The 20,992-nt window shown below is 49.7% G+C and overlaps 1 protein-coding gene across 1 annotated transcript; it reads left to right on the forward strand.

Annotated features, from left to right (window-relative positions):
* The first annotated feature begins 1,713 nt into the window (after positions 1–1,713).
* CTCFL (CCCTC-binding factor like) lies at positions 1,714–17,977 on the forward strand. The gene is made up of 10 exons (XM_053926722.1): positions 1,714–2,253; positions 2,648–2,870; positions 3,932–4,102; positions 4,403–4,536; positions 6,727–6,847; positions 7,431–7,580; positions 7,961–8,121; positions 11,097–11,279; positions 16,080–16,203; positions 17,478–17,977. The coding sequence occupies exons 1-10, from the start codon at positions 1,714–1,716 to the stop codon at positions 17,627–17,629; spliced, it is 1,959 nt and encodes a 652-aa protein (XP_053782697.1). The 3' UTR covers positions 17,630–17,977.
* The last annotated feature ends 3,015 nt before the right edge of the window (positions 17,978–20,992 follow it).

Below are 20,992 nucleotides of genomic sequence, written 5' to 3' on the forward strand. Positions count from 1 at the left end.
AATGTTTCTAAAATAATTCGAAATCTACGAGTGTGCCGCCAACGATTTTAATCTGTCATTGGTTCCAAACTCGCATGCGCCCGTACCCAGTTGGGGAGTGAACCGAATGGCTTCTGGAGACCATCAGAATTGTTAACCTGCATGAAAAAGAATGGACTGAGGTGCAAGTCACCCCACAAGCGCGCACCCCCATTGGAGTGGACAGTTGGGTGGCGCACAGTGTTTTCACAAGGTCGTGGCTCCGTGGAGTTTTAAGTTCCTCCCCAGCACTGGTCTCCCCTGGGTTTCTCCTTCCCTTTCCCTCCCCACCCCCCCACCTGCCTTGAAGGAGGCATTTTGGAAAGAATTTTGTAAAGTCTGAAGTTCTGGGAAAGACTTCAAGCATATGGACCTCCAGTCCCCTCCTGACATCCACCCCTCTCTGCTTCCTTCTCCCCCACCCATTTTCTACCCATTTTGGCTGGACATCCTCACCCGCTCTTCTGATTGCTTTCCCATAGCTCCTCCACAGCGCAACTTTCTACCCCCAACTTCTTTTATCCCATTGACTTCCATGACCCCCATGTTTTGGGATCCCGCCTATCTGCCCTCCACTCTCCCTGCACCTGCCTGCTGCTCAGGTCTCCGGAGTCTCTTCCAGGTCCCCTCCTCCGCCTTCCTGTCCTGTCCACCCACCTGCCCTGTCCATCCACCCTAACCCGTATTTCCAAGCTCCTTTTGCTCCCTCCCCTTCACTCCTCCACTTTGTCCATATTCCCCCCACCAAGTCACTAGGGACACCCTTGCAGGTCCCCCTCCACTTCCCCTCCTCATCTATTCCTGTAGGGTCTCTCGGCGCCCCCTGCAGGTCCCTCTCCACTTCCGTCCTCATTGATCCCACCCCTCCAGGGATCTTCCAAGTCTTAGCGCCTTTGTAGGTCCCTTTGCACTTTTCCTTATCCACCCATCCCACCCCCACTCCTCATAGGTCCCGCCATCCACTACCTTCATCCGGAGCCCCTCCGCCCTGGCTCCGCCCCTTGAACGCCATCCCCATTTTCTGCTCTGCGCCTGCGCACAGCGCCCCCTTCATCGATCTTCGTGCCGGCGGCAGGCGGTCCAAGGTGGAGCCCACCAGGACAGGGTGGGCCAGCACCAAGGCCACGCCTCCTGGGTAAAGGATCACCCCCGCGGCCAGACTCCAGCCCCAAGCGGAGCACGTGCTGCTTAGTCCTGCTCCGCGTGGGCGGGTGAGAGCGGGAAAGGCGGATGGCGCTCTGTGGAGGGGCCAGGCCAGGGGAGGGGCTGGGAGTGGGGTGCGGTTGCCCCAATCCTGGAGTGGGCGCGCGTCCGTCTGGGGCACACTCGGCAGGTGTGCATGGCCTCGAGACTAGTCCCTGCAGTCCGCATGGCTTACGTGGTGTGTGATCTGGGCTTGTGCAATGGTGGAAAGCTTGCGCGAGCGCCACCTTGCTGACCCTAGAGGGTGCATCTGCTGAAAGTCTGCTTAAGCCCAAATCTGTGAGTTCTAGAATGTTCTGAACAAATGCCTGCTTTAGCCTAAGTCCTGCTGACGTTCACCCCGTCCTAGGCCTAGGCTGAGTCAACTTAGTCCTGACTGCTATGAGGATTAAAGCCTTCCGAGGCCTTGGTCAGCCCCAAAGCCCGCTAGGGCCTAATCTCACTATGCCTGACCCAGACTGCTTACTCCTTTCTCTAACAGGCCAAGTCAAAATGGCCGGGACCGAGGTCTTCGACACTCTCAAGCAATTCACCAAAATCAAAGAGGGGGTACCAGTAAAAGCCCGGGAGGAGGAGGGTGGAGTATGCAGAGCACAAGAGCCCCCAAGCCTTGGGGAGGTGGAGGCCCAGTGCATCCATGGGGCCCTCCTGACCAAGATCCCCGAAGGGGAGCAGGCGTTGGTGCTGGCCACCATGGAGGACAGCGGGAGGCACATCCTGACCCTGCAGCCGGCGCACCCCACCCTCGACAACGCCAAACTGCCGGAGGTCGGCTGGCTGATGCCGCAGTACCCAGAGGGGGCGCAGGTGGCGGTGCAGCAGGCCGGCAGCACGGCGCCGTCGCTGCTGTGGGTCAGAGAGGGGGCCCAGCAGAGCCTGCACCAGTGCGTGGCCATCAGCGTGCAGGACAAGGTGTACTCGCTGCAGGAAATGCAGATGATGCAGCTTCACGTCCTGCAGGACAGCGTCGCCATGGCCACTGAAGAGACTACATGTGCAGAGAGCCTGCCTGAAAGCCCAGGAGGGATTAAGGTACGGCTGGGTTTAAAAAAGACCCCGAACATGGAATTTTAAAGAAATGTTTCAGGTTGCTCTTTGGGCAGTATTATGTACGGACAAGCAGTTTAGAACTAAACCCAGTGAAATAATTCCCAGGAAAATCCTGGGGGACTAAGTGGTGTTTTTTTTAAAGAGTGTAAGAAGTTTCACTAATTAGAATACTCCAGGCATGTTGTGTGTGTGTTTTTTTTAATAGTTTTGTTTTACCACCCAAAACCCTTGATGCTTAAAAATTACGCTTAAGCATTTTGGTTGCAATGGGCAATCTTCTGTGGTACTTTAATTTTAACATTTTCATTATGCGTTCCTCAGTTTCATCAAGGCAAGGAGTATCATATTTGTTTGGATACTTGTTTTTATTTATTAGCTTGGGAAAGGTCAGGAGGAAGACCAGCTGCCGGCTGAAGGAGGTGTCGAGAAAACACAGAAGCAGTTCTTCCTTGTGGAAGCGGGGCCTGGAGATGAGGGAAGAAACGAAATCATTCTGACAGTTTCAGACTTAAGTGTGGAAAAACCAGAAGATCAACCTGCGTCTGTTCAGCCACTTGTTGAAAGAACCAGCTCTCCAAAAACTCAACAAGAGATCAAGGGTAGGGAGCTCGTTTTGTGTGAGGGACTCTACATAGAACGGGCAGCTGTTTTTCTTCATGGGAACAAAACAGTCTTTGAAGTTTTAAGTGGCTGACTTTTAGTTGCTTTCAGAATGTCAGTAAATGGAAGAAATTTTAAATAATGTTCTGTATTGTGCATCAGATTCAAGCATTTTGCATTTTGCACACAAATGTTTTAAAAGCGTAGAAAAAAATGCTCCTGCAAAGCACTGTGTACATACAAAGAATGTTGGGCTCTGATCTGCTCCCTAGTTTGCACCCTGGGTTAGGGGGTGGGGGAGAGGGGGCAAGACCAGATGCTTCATGGCCCGGAGGAGTGACATCCAGAAAGCAGCAGAGACAGACGCCTTTGGCGGTGAGGAAGTTTAGGTGAGGCTAGGAAAGAGGACTCAGAAACCACGCAGAGTGGGGATCACCTGTCCGGGCAGCAGGAGGTGGGTGGCCTGTGGGTGTGGCTTCCTAATGAGGCTGGAGGTTGCTCAGAGAGATCACACCAATTGAGGAAGGACCGTGAATCGGTGTTAGAACTGATATTGAATCTTGGAAGCCCACTGGATGAATTTGACCCTCAAAATTATTTGTTTGACTTTTAAAGAATTTTCTTTCTTGTGTAAATTAAGAGTTCGCCCTCCAAATCTCAATTTCTAGCTCATGTTTCAAAAGTCCTATCTAGCAACACTTGGCCGTTTCCTCCCTCTGGCAGCAGGTGGCTGGGTCTGGGAAGTGGCCCGGTTTTGAAAGTCACATGGCCACCCCTGTCCATGGTCAAAGACATTCATTCAGGGTATTGCCTCTGGCTACAGTAGGTATTTGCCTTCCCTCGCAATGTAGTAGTTTCTTACATATTTAAAACAAGAGATTGTACCCCTGCCCAATTCCCCCCTCCTAGCTCATTTTCAGGTATTTAACACATTATCACAAGTTTGTGCAGCCATCACCCCGTCTAATCCCAGCCTATTTTCGTCACCCCCAAAGCGGAATTGGAATGTCCAAAGAAAGATTTTCACAAGGTTATCGACCCTGAAATCTCCTTCCCGCAGGGGTCAAACAGACTTTCCACTGCGACTCCTGCCTGTTCACAACGCCCCGGATTTCAAGTTTGAATCGTCACATGAAAATTCACACCAATGAGAGGCCCCACACGTGCCACCTATGCCTGAAAGGCTTCCGCACGGTCACTCTCCTGCGGAACCACATCAACACCCACACAGGTGAGCCCGCTGAGAAGGGGGCGTGTTGAGGCTTCACAAATCCGCATGCAATGGTTCCTCTCCTAAAATTCTGCGCTGCTGGAGACTTTTTGCCTTGTCTTGTTTTCCTCCATTTCAGTTAAGAACAACATGGAATGTGACGTAAGCCTTTTGTCGCCTCCGTGCGGGGTGTTTATGACTTGAAGAATCTCTTCTTCACTGTTTCAGCCTTTTGAGACCGAGTATCAATTAGAAGTGATGCATTCCTAGGAAAGCGTGTGGTGAAATCTTATTTGAAAGGATAACTCTGTGGTTTTGCAGGAACCCGGCCCTACAAGTGCGGTGACTGTGACATGGCCTTTGTCACCAGCGGAGAGCTTGTCCGGCACAGACGTTACAAACACACTCATGAGAAGCCATTTAAATGTTCCCTGTGCAAATACGCGAGCGTAGAAGTAAGTCTGCTCTTCTGCTTAACGCTTTGTGGCGTCTTATTAAGAAGTTGCTGTAAAAAATCATGTTAGGTTAAACTAACAGGAGAACCGCTTACAGAATAGGTTTTATTAAAGATATTACTCATATAAAATCCATGCAGGAAATAATACTCATTCAGTTTTCTAAATTGAAAATGGAAAATCGGATTTCTTTTTGCTTTGATTACCAGTGAGCGAAAGCAATATATGAAAGTGTACCAATTACAAAGAAATGTGCACGGGGGACTCGGGCAATCGAAGTGCTACCTGGCAGTTTATGTGGTACTCAGTCCACAGACTCAGGATGGGTCAGCCCCAGCGGAGACCCCCAGGCCCAGGCTGACGGCGTGCTGAAACTTTTGCTCCAACCTCGGTGGCTCTTGGTCAGATACCAAGTGACCTGCTTGAAGGTTTAAACATACCTTTCCCCCTGTTATAGTAGAGTCCAGGGTTTTCACACTTCAGTCATGTGCCCCGGCCCTATAAACTCGACCATTGTCTTTATACCTCTAGCAGGTATGGGAGCTCTCTGAATGAAATGATGGACATTACAATCGCTTTCACCGTCGGTTTTCTGCAATTAATGGTTAAGGGCTTCCCTTCCAGTGTTAGGACACTGCCTGGCCTGAGTCTGAGCCTGGGAGGGTGGGGGCGGGGGTCACACGTCCGGGAAGGGAACTAAGTTAAAGGGCAAGACTAACACTGGAACAGCGGTGATGCAACCGCCTGTTGGAAACAAGGAAATTTCACTGACAGGCTCAGGATTTGATTCCAGGAATTTTTTCCTGCTGTGACTATTTTTAAAAGTTCTTTCTCATCGGAGTTAAAGGGCATGCCTCTAGTTTGGAAACCCAAAATGAAAGTTTCAACGGGTGAAGGCATCTGAGACAGCCGAGCCTGGGGTGGGCTTTTGCTCGGTGTCCTGTTGGTTCTGTGTACAAATATCTTAAGTCCCCTGAGACCCTCCTCTGGGTCAGCAGGCTGCACACAGCCTGCAGACTGGTCGGCCTAGGCTTGTATAACCCCACGTTCTGCAGTGTCCAAGTCTCGCCATGCTGGCCAGCTCTAGGGCAGCCTAAACTCCCCTCGGCCCCGCACCTGTCCCTTACACAGGCACCAGCAGGGATGCATCGGGGTGTGTTGCATATCACACTGGCCTCCCAGGGCTTGGAGCCCCCTCCCCTGCACAGCCACCCAGAGAAGGTTGACACACGCAGCCATCACCCTTGATCGAGGAATCAAACCTGCGACCCTTTACTTTGCAGGCTGGCGTGCACCCACCTGAGCCACACCAGTCGGACCTAAAATTCTTTTTGTTTTGCTTTCCAATATACGTGAAGACATCCACTTTTCATCTAAAAATCTTAATCGTTTGGTTTGGATCTAAGTCTTTCTTTGCTCTTGAATGTTCTCTGGGCTTACGTGTGCGTGTTGCTTACTGGGGAGTCAGACCCAGTGCAGCCTTCCTGAGATCACAGGCAGGGCGATGCGCACTCTCTAACGTATGTCCCCCCACCCCCCCGTTCTGCCAGAGGTGGCCAAGGCCTTCAGGGCTGAAATACAGAGGACAGTTACAGCACAGTCAGGCAAACAGTGATCAAATGGGAGGTGATGTATCGTTTGCCTTTCGACTGGTCACCTGGGATGTGCAATTAATCAAATTAGAATGGAGGTTCCTGTACTTAAAAGGTATTTATTACAAAGAAACTACGAACACGTGGAACTGAGAAGGGCCTCGGACAGGCATCTGCCCGTCAGAGAGCTAGTGTCTTAAGATTCTCGTTTTATTTACGCAAACAAAAGCATTCTGGTCTCTGCACTTCTGCGGTGTGGTCAAAACTTCGCAGCACCAGGCTTGTAGGGACTTGGACATGAAAATCAAATCCCATGTGGCACTGAGCGGTGGGACTGCCCTTTTCCCTGGGTAACACGAACTTGAATCTCAGAGTCTCTGGAAACTACTGCTGATTAGTCCCAAAGGGTCTTAAACCCACATCAAATGAAAAAAAAAAAAGTCAATCACCCCAGAAAACAAAAAGTAATGCCTTTGTCGTGTTTTTCGGGGTGCGAAGTTCTGAGGTTAATATGTGAGTATCTCTTTCTGATGCGGCTGGATTGGGTCTAAGAAATTCAGCTTTCTCTTGCGACAAGTACCTTCCCTTTGCTGCTTAGGCGAGCAAGCTGAAGCGCCACATCCGGTCGCACACGGGGGAGCGCCCCTACCAGTGCCAGCTGTGCAGCTATGCCAGCAAGGACACCCACAAGCTGAAACGACACATGAGGACGCACTCAGGTAACAGAGCCCCCCTCAGAGGACCACGTCCCTGACGCAGCGGCTCGTTTTCAGACGTGAGCTCGTGAACTTTTTTCCTCTTCTGGGGCGGAATGAAAGCTCCAGGGTCCAAGGGAGTGTCTTCCGGCCTTTTTGCCATGGGGGTTCCGCTCTGTCCCTGGGTGTGTATTTCGCATCCAGGGAGCCCACGTAAGCTCTGTGCTGTCACCTCACTGATGGTGACGAGGAAGACACACCATCAGGGTGAGAAGCCAAAGGTTGCTCAGGCTTCAAAAGCCGACACCTTCTTGCACCTTGGACGTGGAGGCCACATGCAACAGAGCGTGCTGCCTTCATCACTCTACGTTCCGCTGCAGGAAGAAGGTGTTTCCGCGTGCTCCCTGGTCCTTTGAACGGAGGACGGGAACTGGGGAGCCGTCTGGAATTTTGTACTCATGGGGGGTAAAGGTAGGAGAAAGGGGTAAGGAGGAGCCCAGGGGGCAAAAGACAAGCTTTCCACTCCAGGTGTCCTTTGGGGAGGATGGGGGCCTGCAGGGGTGGGGGAGCCACTCTGCAGAAGGTCGCCTTTGTCACCCCCTCCCAGGGGAGAAGCCCTATGAATGCCACCTGTGCCACACACGCTTCACCCAGAGAGGCACCATGAAAATCCACATTGAGCAGAAACACAACAACAGCATCCCCAAGTACCAGTGTCCCCACTGTGCCGCGAGCCTCTCGAGGAAGAGCGACCTGCGTGAGTGTCTGGGTTGATGAACTTCCTTCCACAGGGAAATGTGTGGTGCCCTTGGCCTAGTTCTGGGAGGCGGGGCTTCAGGAACTGGTCTGGGATGTGTTTCTTTTTTTTTCCAGAGGTCCTAGGGTGCCATCTGGTGGCTCATTTCAATCAGTGCAGTTTCATAGCAGTTGGCTGTGCCTGTGTGCTGGTGACATCTAGTGGGCGGGGGCCAGGGATGCAACACACAGGAGGGCCCACCCGAGAACGGACAGGCCAGCCCCACGTGCTAACAGTGCTGAGAGTGAGAAAGCCTGGGCGAGAGGGCAGGGGCAGGTCTGCCCCGCAGGAAAGAATCCCTCCCCCCACCCACTGTAAGTGACGTTCCGTGACGGTTCCAGGAGTCCATTTGCACAACCTGCATAGTTACAGAGCCACGGAGATGGAGTGCCGCTACTGTCCAGCCGTCTTCCACGAGCGCTACAGCCTCCTTCAGCACCAGAAAACCCATAAAGACGAGAAAAAGTTCCAGTGCAAGTACTGCAGCTACACCTGCAAGCAGGTACCGAGTTTTCTTTCAGTCCATTCGGGCAGGCAGTGGGAGGCCGGGGAGTACGGAAGAATGGAGGGCTGGAGTGCGGTTTTCCACCACGTCGAAAATACTGGGAAAAAGTCATGCTTAAAAAAAAAAAAAGACTATTTAGCCCTGACCAGTGTGGCTCAATTGGTTGGGCATCTTCCCGCAAAGTGAAAGGTCAACAGTTCGATTCCTGGTGGGGCACATGACTGGGTTGCAGGGTGGTCCCCGGTCAGGAAAGCGTACGAGAGGCAGCCGGTGGGTGTTTCTCTCCCTCTCCTTCTCCCTCTTTTTCTCTCTCTTTAAAAATAAGTAAATAAGATCTTTATTACAAAAGACTATTAAGAATAACCAGAAGGCAACCACGAGCCACAAATTGAAACAACAGTACTTAAAGTACGGTTCACAGACCCCTAGAGATCTTTACAACCAGTCAGTGCCGTGAGATCAAAATTATTCTTGGTAGTTAATGAATTCATGCCAACCCGTTATTCGCCCTTTGCTCCATGGCCTTGGCCCTGATGGTGCCTGAGCTATGGAGGTGCCTTCATACAAAGCAAAGCAGTGACTTGTCACACTGGGCTCTTCACCTTCGGGCACTGGCAGCAAAAACAAAGGGCAGTTTTACTTAATAATGTTCTCGGAGAAGCAATGAACGTTATTAACTTTACTCATCCTTGACCCTGAATACTCACCGGTTGCGTGTTCTGTGTGTTGAGCTGGGAACTTGGTAGGAAGTACCTCCGTCCTCTGGGGCAGGACAGCGTCTGGAGACCTCGCCTGTGAGGCGGCTGGAGGTGCCGGCTCAACTAGCCATTTTTTCGTGAACCACTGTTTTGACTTAAAAGGACCAGCGACGACCGCTGCTTGTTCAGTTACCAGATATTTGGCCGTACCCAGTGCCTTCTCCCTGAAGGTAAATGAAGGGAGCGCCTCCCTTCACAGACAGTGTGGGTGGCCACCGAGCCGATGCCAGCTTAGAAGAGGAAATTAGCAATTTGGAAAACCGACTGCGAAAGATGGGAGTGACTTTAAGAAAGCGGTTTTTTATATGGTGTAACGAAACGTCAGCATTCAGAAGCTCTCGGTAACTCAAACTGATATTTTCCCAACGGCTAATCCGTTATTTTACAGAATAGGACGTAGGTAAAGGATCTAATCATAGTATGAGACAGACAAACAGATTTTTAACGTACCAAGAGTACAGAAAGTTCGCTGGGGTAGCTTCAGGTTCCACATTTTAGCCAATTCTTAGGAAATTGTCACTCGTTGGGTTTGGGTGTAATATCAGAGCAGAATGTCTATGATTATTTGAAAAGCCGTTAGGATTCTGCTCCCTTTTCCAACTGTGGGTCTGCGGACAGGTTTCCTCATGCCTGACCACAGCTGCACACCTCAGCCCACGGCAGGCGGAAGCCCAGGAGAGAAGTGGGCTGTCTTCGCTGAGCGAGATCGCCAGGCTTAGAAGTGAAGATAAGGGATGGCCAGCTAAACGGCAAATGTTTGGGGGTGTAAGCGTGTCCCAAATAGCGCAGCCTGTATTTTAACTGGAAACCTTACCTGTTAGGTCAGATACTATTTTTTGTTTTGTTTTTTAAACACAGATAACATGTGTTACATAAATATATTAATATGCAGTTGGTTTATTGCTGTTGTTTAAAGAATTGATGTCTTTTCCTATTTTAATTTCTCAGTTTTGATTTCTAATAAGGCAGTATTAATAGATACCACTTCATAAACAGAAGAGGCTTGCGGTGTGAATAAGTTTTCAGAGCGAAAGGGAGTCCTAAGACCTGAGCAGCTGCCCCGATGCGGGTGCCACTTTGGATACTTCACCCGGTGACCGACGGTGGAAGTCAGTCACTGGGTTTCAAAGTGTGGGCTGTACATGGTAAAGGCTTCGAATAGAGTGTATCTAGGAGCCTGGGAACGCTGGGCTGTTCCGAGCCCAGGCTCGGATCTGTTCAGAGGATCCAGGAGAACTCCCTGAAGACAGACAAGACTTGGAGAGGAGGCGGGGATCCCAGGGAGGGTGAAGCCTCCGGTGTTTGGGGAGCAGAGCACACAGGGGACCGTGAGGCTGGCACACTGCTGGGTGCTCACGTGCTTGGGTCCCGGAGACCTGGGCTCCGGGGCTGCACCCTGACTCTCATGGGGACACCGGAGGATGCTGCCCTGGAGGGAGGGTGAGAGGCAAGGAGAGCCCGGGAGAGAGACTGCCAGTTAGGTTGTGGGCAGTGATGTGGACGTGCTCGTGGATGGCATCTGAGTAATCACAGCACGTTAAATAAAACATGCACGACACTGTCTATTTTCACTTACATATATTTTTTCCTGATTCCCCCAATTATTTACTCATGGAAATCTTAGTTAAAATTTCCGATGATTTCTTTGCTGAGCACAATTATTTTCACCGTGAGGCTTTTAACCCGAATATCACAATTTTCTGTAATTCCATCAGGAAGTAGAGGGAAAATGCATGCTTCCTGTACTCCCACCCCCAAACGTCCACTGAACTGAAACTCTTCACATTAGATGTTTGTTTGAGGCTGCTGGCTCTGGCTGCCGTGTGTAAACACGGGTCATTGCAATATTAATAATTCGTTACAGATGTGGGTTGCAAATACATGAGCCTTTCGGGGGGGGGAATGATGATCATTTCCCTGCCCCCAGTATGTTCTCGTCCACCCGCCTGTGGGCCCCGTGGGCGCAGCTGGGAATTAGTCGTGAGGACTTTGTAACCGGACGGCAGGGACGGGCTCTGACTTGGCTTTGTAGACAGCCAGACCGCGCTCCCACCCTAACAGCGTGCTGTGTAGGGAACGTCTGCGCTGTGGTTTTTCTTCATGGTGCACGCATCTTTGGGGAGGGGAAAAAAAAAAAGAACACAATGAATAAGGCCTGATACCAAAACCTCCCTGTGAAGAGCTGAGCGGTTTGTTTTCCCGCCTCCCTCCCAGGAGCGCCACCTGACCGTTCACATCCGAACCCACACTGGAGAGAAACCCTTCGCCTGCATCTCCTGCAACCAGCGTTTCCGACAGAAGCAACTTCTGACCGTTCACGTCAAGAAATACCACAATACAGAGAACATCCCGGCTGTACACACGTGTTCCAAGTGCGGCAGGGGCTTTTCCCGCTGGGTGAGCTCCCTCGCGTCACTCTCAGTCTCCCCAAAAGGTCCCTCTGTCTCCCAGGCAGGGTCCCACTCGGGGGGGGGGGGGGAGGTTTCAACACGATTGTAGGAACTGGCCAGGCCCCCGGAGAGTGGTTATCAGTCACAAAACTCTTGAAAATCTTATAAGAGTGTGGTCTCCCCTTCTGTGAAAAACAGCACAGTTCCTGCAAACAAAACCTTGTGTGTAGTTTTAGGGAGTTCTCGGGCTCCCCCAAATCTACAAAGAACCCCTGGTTTTGGTACGGCATTTAGAAATTGCTCCTGTGAATTAGACTTAGGCTTCTTTACAGACAGAAGGCCATTGTCAAAGGGTCGCATAGGTGTTCTTGGTCCAGGGCCATGGGTGCAGGGCTGAGAACGGCATTCACCCTTCCACTTGATTCTTTTGAGGTGGTGCGCTGGTTTTCCACTGCCGCTGCATGCGGAATGACCTCAAAACCAAGTGGTCCAAAACACCAAACATTTATTGTCTCCCCGTTTCTGCGGGTCACACTTGGCTGGGTGGGTCTGGCTCGAATCTGTGGACACTTAAACCCCCCACGGTCTTGCCCTGGCCGGGCAGCTCAGTGCGCTAGAGCGTCATCCCTGACACACCCAGGCTGCGGGTTTGATGTCCCGGCAGGGCACACACAGAAGCCACCAGTGGCTGCATCACTAAGTGGAGCAGCAAATCGATGTTTCTCTCGCTAAAATCAGTAAATGAAAAAACCAGCACAAATGATTAGCTAGACCCTTAGACAGTGGGTGTTCCAGTCTAACTGTATAAAAGTTGTGAGTTATCGGAAGCTGACTGTTTTTATGGGGGAAAGCTTTATTTTTTTTGTTCTCTTAAAAGGTAGGGTAGTTGCATTTTTCAGGGGGCAGCGCAGCGGCATAATTCTGGAGCGTTCGTGCGGTTAGTTCCAAATGTGTAAATAAAAGCAAGAACAGGCGCATTCTCGCCGAGGTAAAGTTGAGCAGAGCTGCTCTCTGGTGTGAGAAATGAGAAAGAGGAAGAGGAGGTGGCTGCAGAGTCCTCAGCAAAATCAGAGGTTTTGAAGCTTTTCCTTTCACTTAAGAGGGCCTATTTGGATTTACATCTGGAATATATAAAGAACTCTTATACCTCAATAATGAAAAGACAAATACCCAGTTAAAAAGAGGAAAATGGTCTCAGTACACACTTCTCCAAAGAAGATATACGAGACCAATAAGCTTAAGAGAGTTGCTTGGCATCATTAGTTACTAGGGAAATGCAGATCAGAATCCCGGTACAGGTACCCCTAGAACGAGCCGTTGGGATAGCTACAGTTAGAGAAGGCAGACAGTGGAAAAGGTGGGAGAATTGGAGCTCCCAGGTATTGCTGGTGGGATTTTAAAGTGGAGAAGCCTGCTTGGAAGACAGTCTGGCAGTTTCTCAAGAAGTTAAACATAAAGTTACCATATGATCTAGCAATTCTCTTATTCGAGTGCCAAAGACTTAATAAACATCTGTGGGCAGGTGCTTGAGATAAAACCGAAAAAGCCGTACCTGCCACATTAACATTATGTCCGTTACATTCCTGTCATGTCGACAATGACCAGTTGTCGGGTGTCGGCCTGAGGCTGTTGGCACCCAGCTTGCAGGCTCCCAGGGCTTCTTTTTTTATCATTCCTTTTTTTAACTTAAAATTTTTTTCAATCACAGTTTACATTCATTTTACTTTGTATTAGTGTCCGGTGTACGGCGTAGTGGTTTGGTGATCACATACTTTTCACAGTGTCCCCTGACATTCCCAGTCCCCACCTGGCACCACACATGGCTGTTACAGTGTCACTGACTGTATTCCCTACACTGTGCTTTACATTTTACATCCCCATGGACCCGGCAGTTCTTGTACCCAAAAGAATTGAAAGCGTGACCACGCAAAAACTCATATACAGATATTCACAGCAGCGTTATTTATGGCAGCCAAGGAGTGAGCAGACCAATAGAACAGAATAGAGCGCCCAGAAGTAGATCCCCATAGACATTAGAGCAACCTGATCTTTGGCAAAGGAGCGAAGGCAGTCTTGTCATCTGTGGGTGCGGGAAGAACTGGACATCGACATACCAAGAACTATAACTCTACACACGGACCTTACACCCTTCAAAAGCATTAACTCAAAATGTGTCATAGATCTAAACATAAAACACACAACTGTAGAGTTCCCGGAGATGGCATAGGAAACACCGAGGTGACTTTGGGCACAGCAGTCACTTCTTAGCTACAACACCCAGGCACAGTGAACGAAGGAATTGACAAGCGGGCTTCGTTACAACTAGAAATTTCTGTGCTGTGAAAGACAGCGTCACCCCAAAGAATGAGAAGACACAGACTGGCAGAAAATACATGCAAAAGTCACATCTGATAAAGGACTGTCATCCGAAGTGTACGAGGAACTTCTGAAATTCACCAATAAGAACATAACCCAGTTAAAAAAGAGGCCGAAGATTTTAACAGACCCCTCACCAAAGAAGGTACACAGACGGCACGAGGCATGTGAGAAGATGCTGACCTCGTGTGTCACCAGGGAAATGAAAAGCAAAGCCAGGAGATGCCACTACACACCGATCGGAAGAGCCAAAATCCGGAACACGGACCGTGCCGAATGCTGGTGAGGGTGGGGAGCACCGGAACCCCCCGCTGCTGGGCGTGCGATGTGGTGCAGACACCTTGTGAGACACTGGCAGTTTCTTACAAAACTAAACCTACTCTTACCTTTGACCCAGCCGTCATGTTCCCTGGTATTTGCCCAAAGGAGTTGACAGCTTATGTCCCCAGGAAAACCTGCAGGCGGGTGTTTGTACCAGTTTTATTCCTCACTGCCAGAACTTGGGAGCCAGCAAGGGTCCTGCAGCACGGGACGGATGAATAAGCTCTGGCGCACCCAGGCGACGGAGCTTTACTCGGCACTAAAGAGAGACGAGCTGTCGGGCCACGAAGAGATGTGGAGGAACCTTAAAGGGCGTTACTGAGTGAGGGAAGCAGTCTGCAGTGTTAGATGCCATTTGACCTCAACGGTTTGACACGCGGGAAAAGACCAAACTGGAGACAGGGGAAGACCAGGGGCTGCCAGAGGTTGTGGGGTGGGAGGGGTGAACAGGGGGAGCACAGAGGATGGTCCGGACAGTGAAACCACTCTGGGCCACTGTATCGTGGTAGACACATGTCATCGTCCGTCTGTCCAGGCCCAGAATGTACAACGCCAGGAGTGGGTGTTCATGCAGACTGCAGACTTGGACAGGTGGCGTGGCCGAGTAGGTCCGTCAGTTGTGACAAAGGCAGGGGGCGATGCCAGGGGGGAGGGTGTGCAGATGTGGGGCGGGGGGTGCACGAGAATCTCTGCTTCCCTCTCAGTTTCACTATAAACCTGAAACTGCCCTAAGAATTAAAGTCTTTAAAAATAAATAACTGAAAACTTGAATCCCATTTAATTTTTTAAAAGTAAAATGGCGCAAACTTTGGTCTTTAACACGCGATAGTCACAGGGTGTGTGTTGAACCAGGCTCCTCCCTCCCGGTAAGGACCGGGAACGGGGTCCTCCGCGCCCAAGCAGCATTTCTCTGACGCAGACATTTGTCCTGTTCTGTCCCTGTCAGCCCTACCTGTCCTGTAGGTTTGCTCCACTTGCATTTTAGAGGCTGGGCGTGTTTTCATTTGATTTATTTCTTCTTGAGAAACTGACATAGACCTTCTAAACCATGAACTTGATGAAGTTGTAGGGAGAGTGTGGGTGTGTAAATCTGTTGGCACTTCTCTGGGGAAGGAGCTGTTGCTCTCATATCCTCAAAGGAATCCTTGACCCCAAGAGGCTTCATTTGTCCATCATCATCGTGTAAACCAGGGGTGGCAGACTTATTCCGTGAAAGGCCAGACAGTGAAATGCTTTCAGCTTCTCAGACCAGACAGACCGTTGCTGTCCCGACTGCTTGCGCCTGAGGTTATGGCACAAGCGCAGCCGTAGATGGACGTTTCGTAAATGAAGGAACGTGGCTTATTCAGAACACTCGCTTTACAGAAGCCGTGCGCAGGCCAGACGTGACCCTCAGCCCCAGCGTGCCAGCCCCTATGCATAAGCATCAGCTGAAGTTTCAGAAACCCACAACATCCCCTTATATGCAGATCCTCCTTCCTTCTACCCATAAGCCTGCAGAGTCCGTACTGAAGTCGAAATGGAAATTAGTTGCGATGTTTTACAGAATCAGCACATTTAATGACATGTTGCTAGTGTCTTCTGTTAGCATATGGACTTGTCAGCTAGTGAAAATGTTCTAACTTATTTCAGATCCTAAGTGTCCATATATGAGAAGACATCACCAATAGGTTTGACCGGGAAATCGGTGGCTTCCCATTTCCGTCTGAATGTTGTATGCAGTTTTCGTAACTCCGTAGCAGGTTGGGACAGGAGCTGGCGGGGCAGCCATGTGTCTGTGGCATTTCATTGATTTTCATAAGATTGACCGATATCTTGAATTGCTGGTGTAATATCAAACCCCACTTTGGAGAGCAGAGCCATTCCAGAGAAGTAACTCTTGTCTTGTCCTTGACTTCTATGAGAAAGAAACATCTAAAGTAAGCTAGCTTGCTTCTAGACCTAACCACAAGAGGAAGGGCCACCTTTGAAAAGTCGTCTTGTCTTGTACGAGATTATGAGAGGTACACGTCACTCGTTTTCCACAGTGCGTCTTTGACCGCGTGCTTTTAAGTGATGCTCCTTCACAACGCCGACTTTCATGGTGGGTCCTGTGTCATCTCCCCAACAGACTAACATGCGGAGACACTCCGAGAAGTGTGAGGCGGGACAAGATGAAGCGGCCCCCTTGGGGATGGGAAGAAGTGTGAGAACGAGGAAGCCGGCCATCCCACAAGAGGCGGTGAAGGAAGATGGTACCTCCTTTTAAATGAATTGGGTTCGAACCTGACTGACTTTCTCCTGTACATGTCCCTGGGTGCTGAGCATTGAAATGCAGGGAGCACACTCAGAAACCCCGACTGCCAGACCCTGAAGGGCACCCTGTCCCAGGCCTAGCTCTGTTGCAGCTTCCAGCTTCCTGCCTCTTTGGATGGGTCTTGAACTTCCTTTGGCCGCGTGTGGTTATGGGCGATGCTGGCCTGGTTACGTACCCACCTCTCAGCACTGCGGTGAAGGCACAGCAGGAAAAGGACTGGGGAGCCCCGGGGGTGGACCCCCTACCACATGGGTTCCTGGGGGGACACTTTCATGAGGCTGAAGGACAGACACACATGTCTGCTGCTCTCCAGTCCCCAAAAGTCCCCTCCGCCGGGCTGGTGGGTTGCTGGGCGCTGTGCTCGTGTCCTGGATGCCCTACAGCAAACAGCCACAAACTGGGGGGCTGAGAACAAGGCCGTGTGTTCCCTCCCAGTCTGGAGGCCAGATGTCCTGGACATGAGCAGGGCCGCGCTCCCTCGGAGACTCCAGGGGAGGAGCCCTCCCACCTCTTGCAGCTCCGGGTGGCCCCAGGCAGTCTGTGCCTTGTGGCCACATCGCCCTGATGTCAGTCTCCGTCTTCACACGGCCTCTCCTCCCTGTCTGTGTCTTTACCTTTCCTGTCTCTCGTAAAGACACTTGTCACTGGATTTAGGGTCTGCCTGGAACATTCAGGGGATCTCATCTTGAGACCCTTAATTATATCTTCAAAGACCCTCATTTCAAATAAGGTCACGCTCACAGGGTTGGGGCTTTAGGATGTGGACATGGCTTTTTGGGGGGGCCAACAATCCAACCCTCCACAGGTACACTCGCTTATTGGAGACGACACACTAGGTGAAATCCAACTCGGAGCCCCAAGCTAGTCCCTGGCCCCCGAGCTCCAAGGGGGACAGATCTGAAAACGTCCCTAAGTGTATGACTTCCCAGCTAATGGGGCACCTAAAGGCCCCCTCTGGACACCTCCATGCAGTGCTGTCTTTAAAAAGCCCCCCTACAGAGACTGATCCCGCCCCAGGAGTCTGTAGAGCCGAGGCAGATGAGCTCTGACAGAAAGCGCAGTCGAGATCAGAACGCCCTGCCCTGCCCATGGGAAGCTTGTTTCCACAAACATGGGCTGCGGGTTAACATCAAGCGTTTGTTTCCAAAATCTATTGGTGCTGATTCTTGGCTTTATTTTAAATTTGCCAACCCTGTGCTTTTTTTCCCCCAGAAGCCACTGCCGAGGGAGCCTCTGTGGCGATGGTAGACCAGTGCCCAGGAGAGGCGGCTTCTGCTGCCTACGGAGAAGCCGCCAGCGCTGGGATCGAGGACCTGGATGAGCACATGACCTGTGAGATGATCCTCAACATGCTGTCCGAGTGAGGGGACAGACGTGCCGGCGCCGCTCGGCCTGCTCACAGCACGTTAGAAACGTTCAACGCCTTTGGAACAATGAAGTTCGTGGCCCTGGATGGGCACAGGTTTCCCAAAGCTTGAGGGAGTACCTAGAACTGTTCACCTGTTTTTGACTGGATACCCCCCTACACACACACACACACACACACACACACAGAAGAACATTGCAGGTATTTGGTAAAAGGCCCACACCTTGAATTGGAGGTTAAAACCTCAAACCCATGAATTTGATCACTAGACGTTGGCAAAAGTGGCCCGCAATAAATGAGCGGTGATTTTTGGACGAAACTTCTTTCCGTCGGAGTACAGACCAGTTAGTGCTTTGGCCGACAGTCCAAACTGGGAAATTTTATGTCGAATTTTACACGCCCATGATATTTCTAATATGATGATTTTAACCGTAAAATAGTAATTTTATATCCTTTTTATACAAATGAATTTTCCATAAAATTTAAAGCCACTATAATACTTTTAATTTGTTCTAAATTCAATGCAAAAGATCTTAATATTGTACCAAAGAAAACTGAGTAGAAAATGGAAAACCCTAAACTAGACTAGTAAATAAGGCCTAGCCTATTTTACCTCGATATATAAGCAAAGTGTGTGTTTACATTTTTGTGCTCTGCCTTAATTATGTCCTCGGACAGGTAGGAAATGCCCCTGGTCCCACCCCATTATTGCTTATCCATATTTCAATTCATCACCCTTTTTTGCTAAAACTACCTTTTTTTATGTTTTTAAAATAATTGGCCGAGAAAGAACAAAAATCGGATAATGAAAACATTACTCAAATGTGTACTTTTTTTACAACACCCTCTACACTGTGCCTATTTCTCTTTTCCCAACTGAAGAGACTTTTCCCACCTCGGAGCAGGAGGTGGAATGTCTCTAGTCCTTAAAATTAACGAGTCCCTGTCTTTATAATGAGTCATATTTTTCTTCTTAGCTCATCAGCACTTGCTTTTGCTGTGCATTTTTCTCCCCATATTTTAAAATCAGTGATAGGTCCTAAATTCAAAATTTTTTTCAGCTTAATTGAGGTATAATTGACAAATAAAATCGTAAGGTACTGAAGTGTACATCTTGGTAACTCGATAGGCATCTACATTGTGAAAGAATCTCTCCCATCTAGTTCACTCCACTCAAATTCTTAAAATGCTGGTCTCTTGTGAAAAACACCCCAAGCCCCGCAGCCCTGGCTGTGTCAGGTGAACACGTGCAATCAGTTTGTTAGGAGGGAGGGCATTACACTCTTCGCAGGACACCGAACACTTGAATTTACCTAGTGAGACTTCAATTCTCTGGTCTCGTATTTGCTATCATTGTGACTATTTAAACTTTTGTAATAGTTTCTCATTTTTTGTTGTTTAAAGATGTTTTGCAAAACTCAATAAAATGACTTAAAGTTATCTTTGTTATATGTGAATGATGGTTCTAAAAAATGTCCTTTATTTTCCTCGTGAGGATATGGAGAAATTGGAACCCTGTGCCCTGTGGGTGGAAATGTAAAATGGTGCAGCCGCTGTGGGAAATGGTAGGGCAGTTCTTCAAAAAACTAAAAATAGAACTACCCTCTGATCCAACAATTTGGGTATGTACCCCAAAGAATTGAAAGCAGGGTCTGGAGGAGGTATTTGCACACCCGTGTTCACAGCAGCACTATTCACAGCAGCCAGAAGGTGGACGCGACCCCAGTGTGCGTGGACGGATGAAGGGACAAATAAACCGGGTCTATCCATGCAATGGAATACTATTCTGCCGTAAACGGGAAGGAAATTCCGACCCCTGCTACAACACGGTGACCCTGGAGGACGTTATATTAAGTGAAACGAGCCAGGCACAGAAAGACGAACACTGGGTGCTTCTGCTGACGGGAGGGGTCTAGAGGAGTCAGACTCAGAGAGACCGGAAACAGAACAGTGGGTGCCAGGGGCCGAGGGAGCAGGGAGGCGGGAGTCGGTGTCGAGTTGGGGCAGAGTTTCTGTTTGGGGAGATGAACAGAGTTCTGGGGACAGATCACAGTGACAGCTGAACGACAGCATGGGGACGCCTAACACGACTGAACTGCACCCCGAAAACTGGTCAAGATGGTAAATACATACTATGTGCTTCACTGCAATTGAACTTTTTAAAAGACTACACAAACAGGTAAACACGTTCGAGATGGCAACCGTACTGGGAACTAACCACCACCAACACCTCCGCATGAACAGGACACGCAGTGTTTGGTGCAGGTAACACCGCGATGGGATAGGAGGCGGCGTGAAATTCAGATGATCGGCTTCCAGTCGGTTCTGTGCCCAGACCCCAGCCAAGCCCCTGGGTGAGAGGAGAACCTCATTTGTCCCTCAAGTGCTGTAACTATGAGTGCGTTTGCTTCTGGGACAGAAGCAATGACCACAGTCCCCACAAGAGGGCAGTTGTTTCATTCCCCCCCAAACTTGGAGGCAGACTTTCAGCTATTCCGGACTGTGATAAGAAAGTCAAGTTATAACAAACTCTCCACCGTGGGTTTGACCAGTTTTGTACCCTGCAGAGAGATGCATAAAAAGCGGTTTGTCTTCAACAGGACCGGGAGGGTTTGTTGCACTCGACGCTGCGAAGTAGAGAAAGGGGCCTTCACTAAACCTGGGGGTGAGAACCGTTTGGTGGCTCCGTGATTCAGAATGCCTGGGGAGTGAGCTACCTCCGGAATGCGTCAGCTTCGAGTAGTTTTGCGATCCAGCAGGAAATGATTCTGGAATGTATACCTCTTGCACAATTTAATGTCTCTGTTTCAGGGGAAGGGTGTTTAAATTACAACATTGTTTGACAACGGTTTTACCATGTAAAGGATGCTTTTTAAATAAACCTAACACCCAGCTGCAGCCTCAGTCATGGGAGTCAGCCAGTGACTGGGTGGCTGCCACCGCAGGCTCAGTCCTGAGCAACTGAATGGAAGCAACTACTCCTGGGAAGTTCGACAGCCTACCTACTGAAAATAGTAAGAATTTCCAGGTGTCACTTCCAGGGTAAATGTGATGGTTTTTGATAATCTTTTCTAAAATTTTTTCATTCACTGATTTTTAGAGAAAGAGAGACGACTTGTTGTTCCACTTATTGAGGCATTCATTGGTTCATTCTTGTATGTGCCCTGACTGGGGATCGAACCCACAACCTTGGTGCATCAGGACAGCACTCTAACCCACTGACCTACTTGGCCAGAGCCGCCAACATTCTTACTGAATGTCGGCTTTATGACTCTCTGTCATGAATGGGCAGCATTATTCATCCTTAAACACGTTCAGTTAAAGCCTTGGGATGTTTGGCTTAACTAGTCAACTACTTCCA

Source organism: Desmodus rotundus, chromosome 6, assembly GCF_022682495.2.
Source record: "Desmodus rotundus isolate HL8 chromosome 6, HLdesRot8A.1, whole genome shotgun sequence".
NCBI classification, from domain to species: Eukaryota; Metazoa; Chordata; class Mammalia; order Chiroptera; family Phyllostomidae; genus Desmodus; species Desmodus rotundus.

Excerpts from the sequence above, each read along its gene's own strand:
- CTCFL (XM_053926722.1), top strand. The coding sequence starts at position 1,714 with ATGGCCGGGACCGAGGTCTTCGACACTCTCAAGCAATTCACCAAAATC. Across the intron at positions 4,103-4,402 it reads CCACATCAACACCCACACAG|GAACCCGGCCCTACAAGTGC; the intron begins GTGAGCCCGCTG and ends GTGGTTTTGCAG. Across the intron at positions 6,848-7,430 it reads ACACATGAGGACGCACTCAG|GGGAGAAGCCCTATGAATGC; the intron begins GTAACAGAGCCC and ends ACCCCCTCCCAG.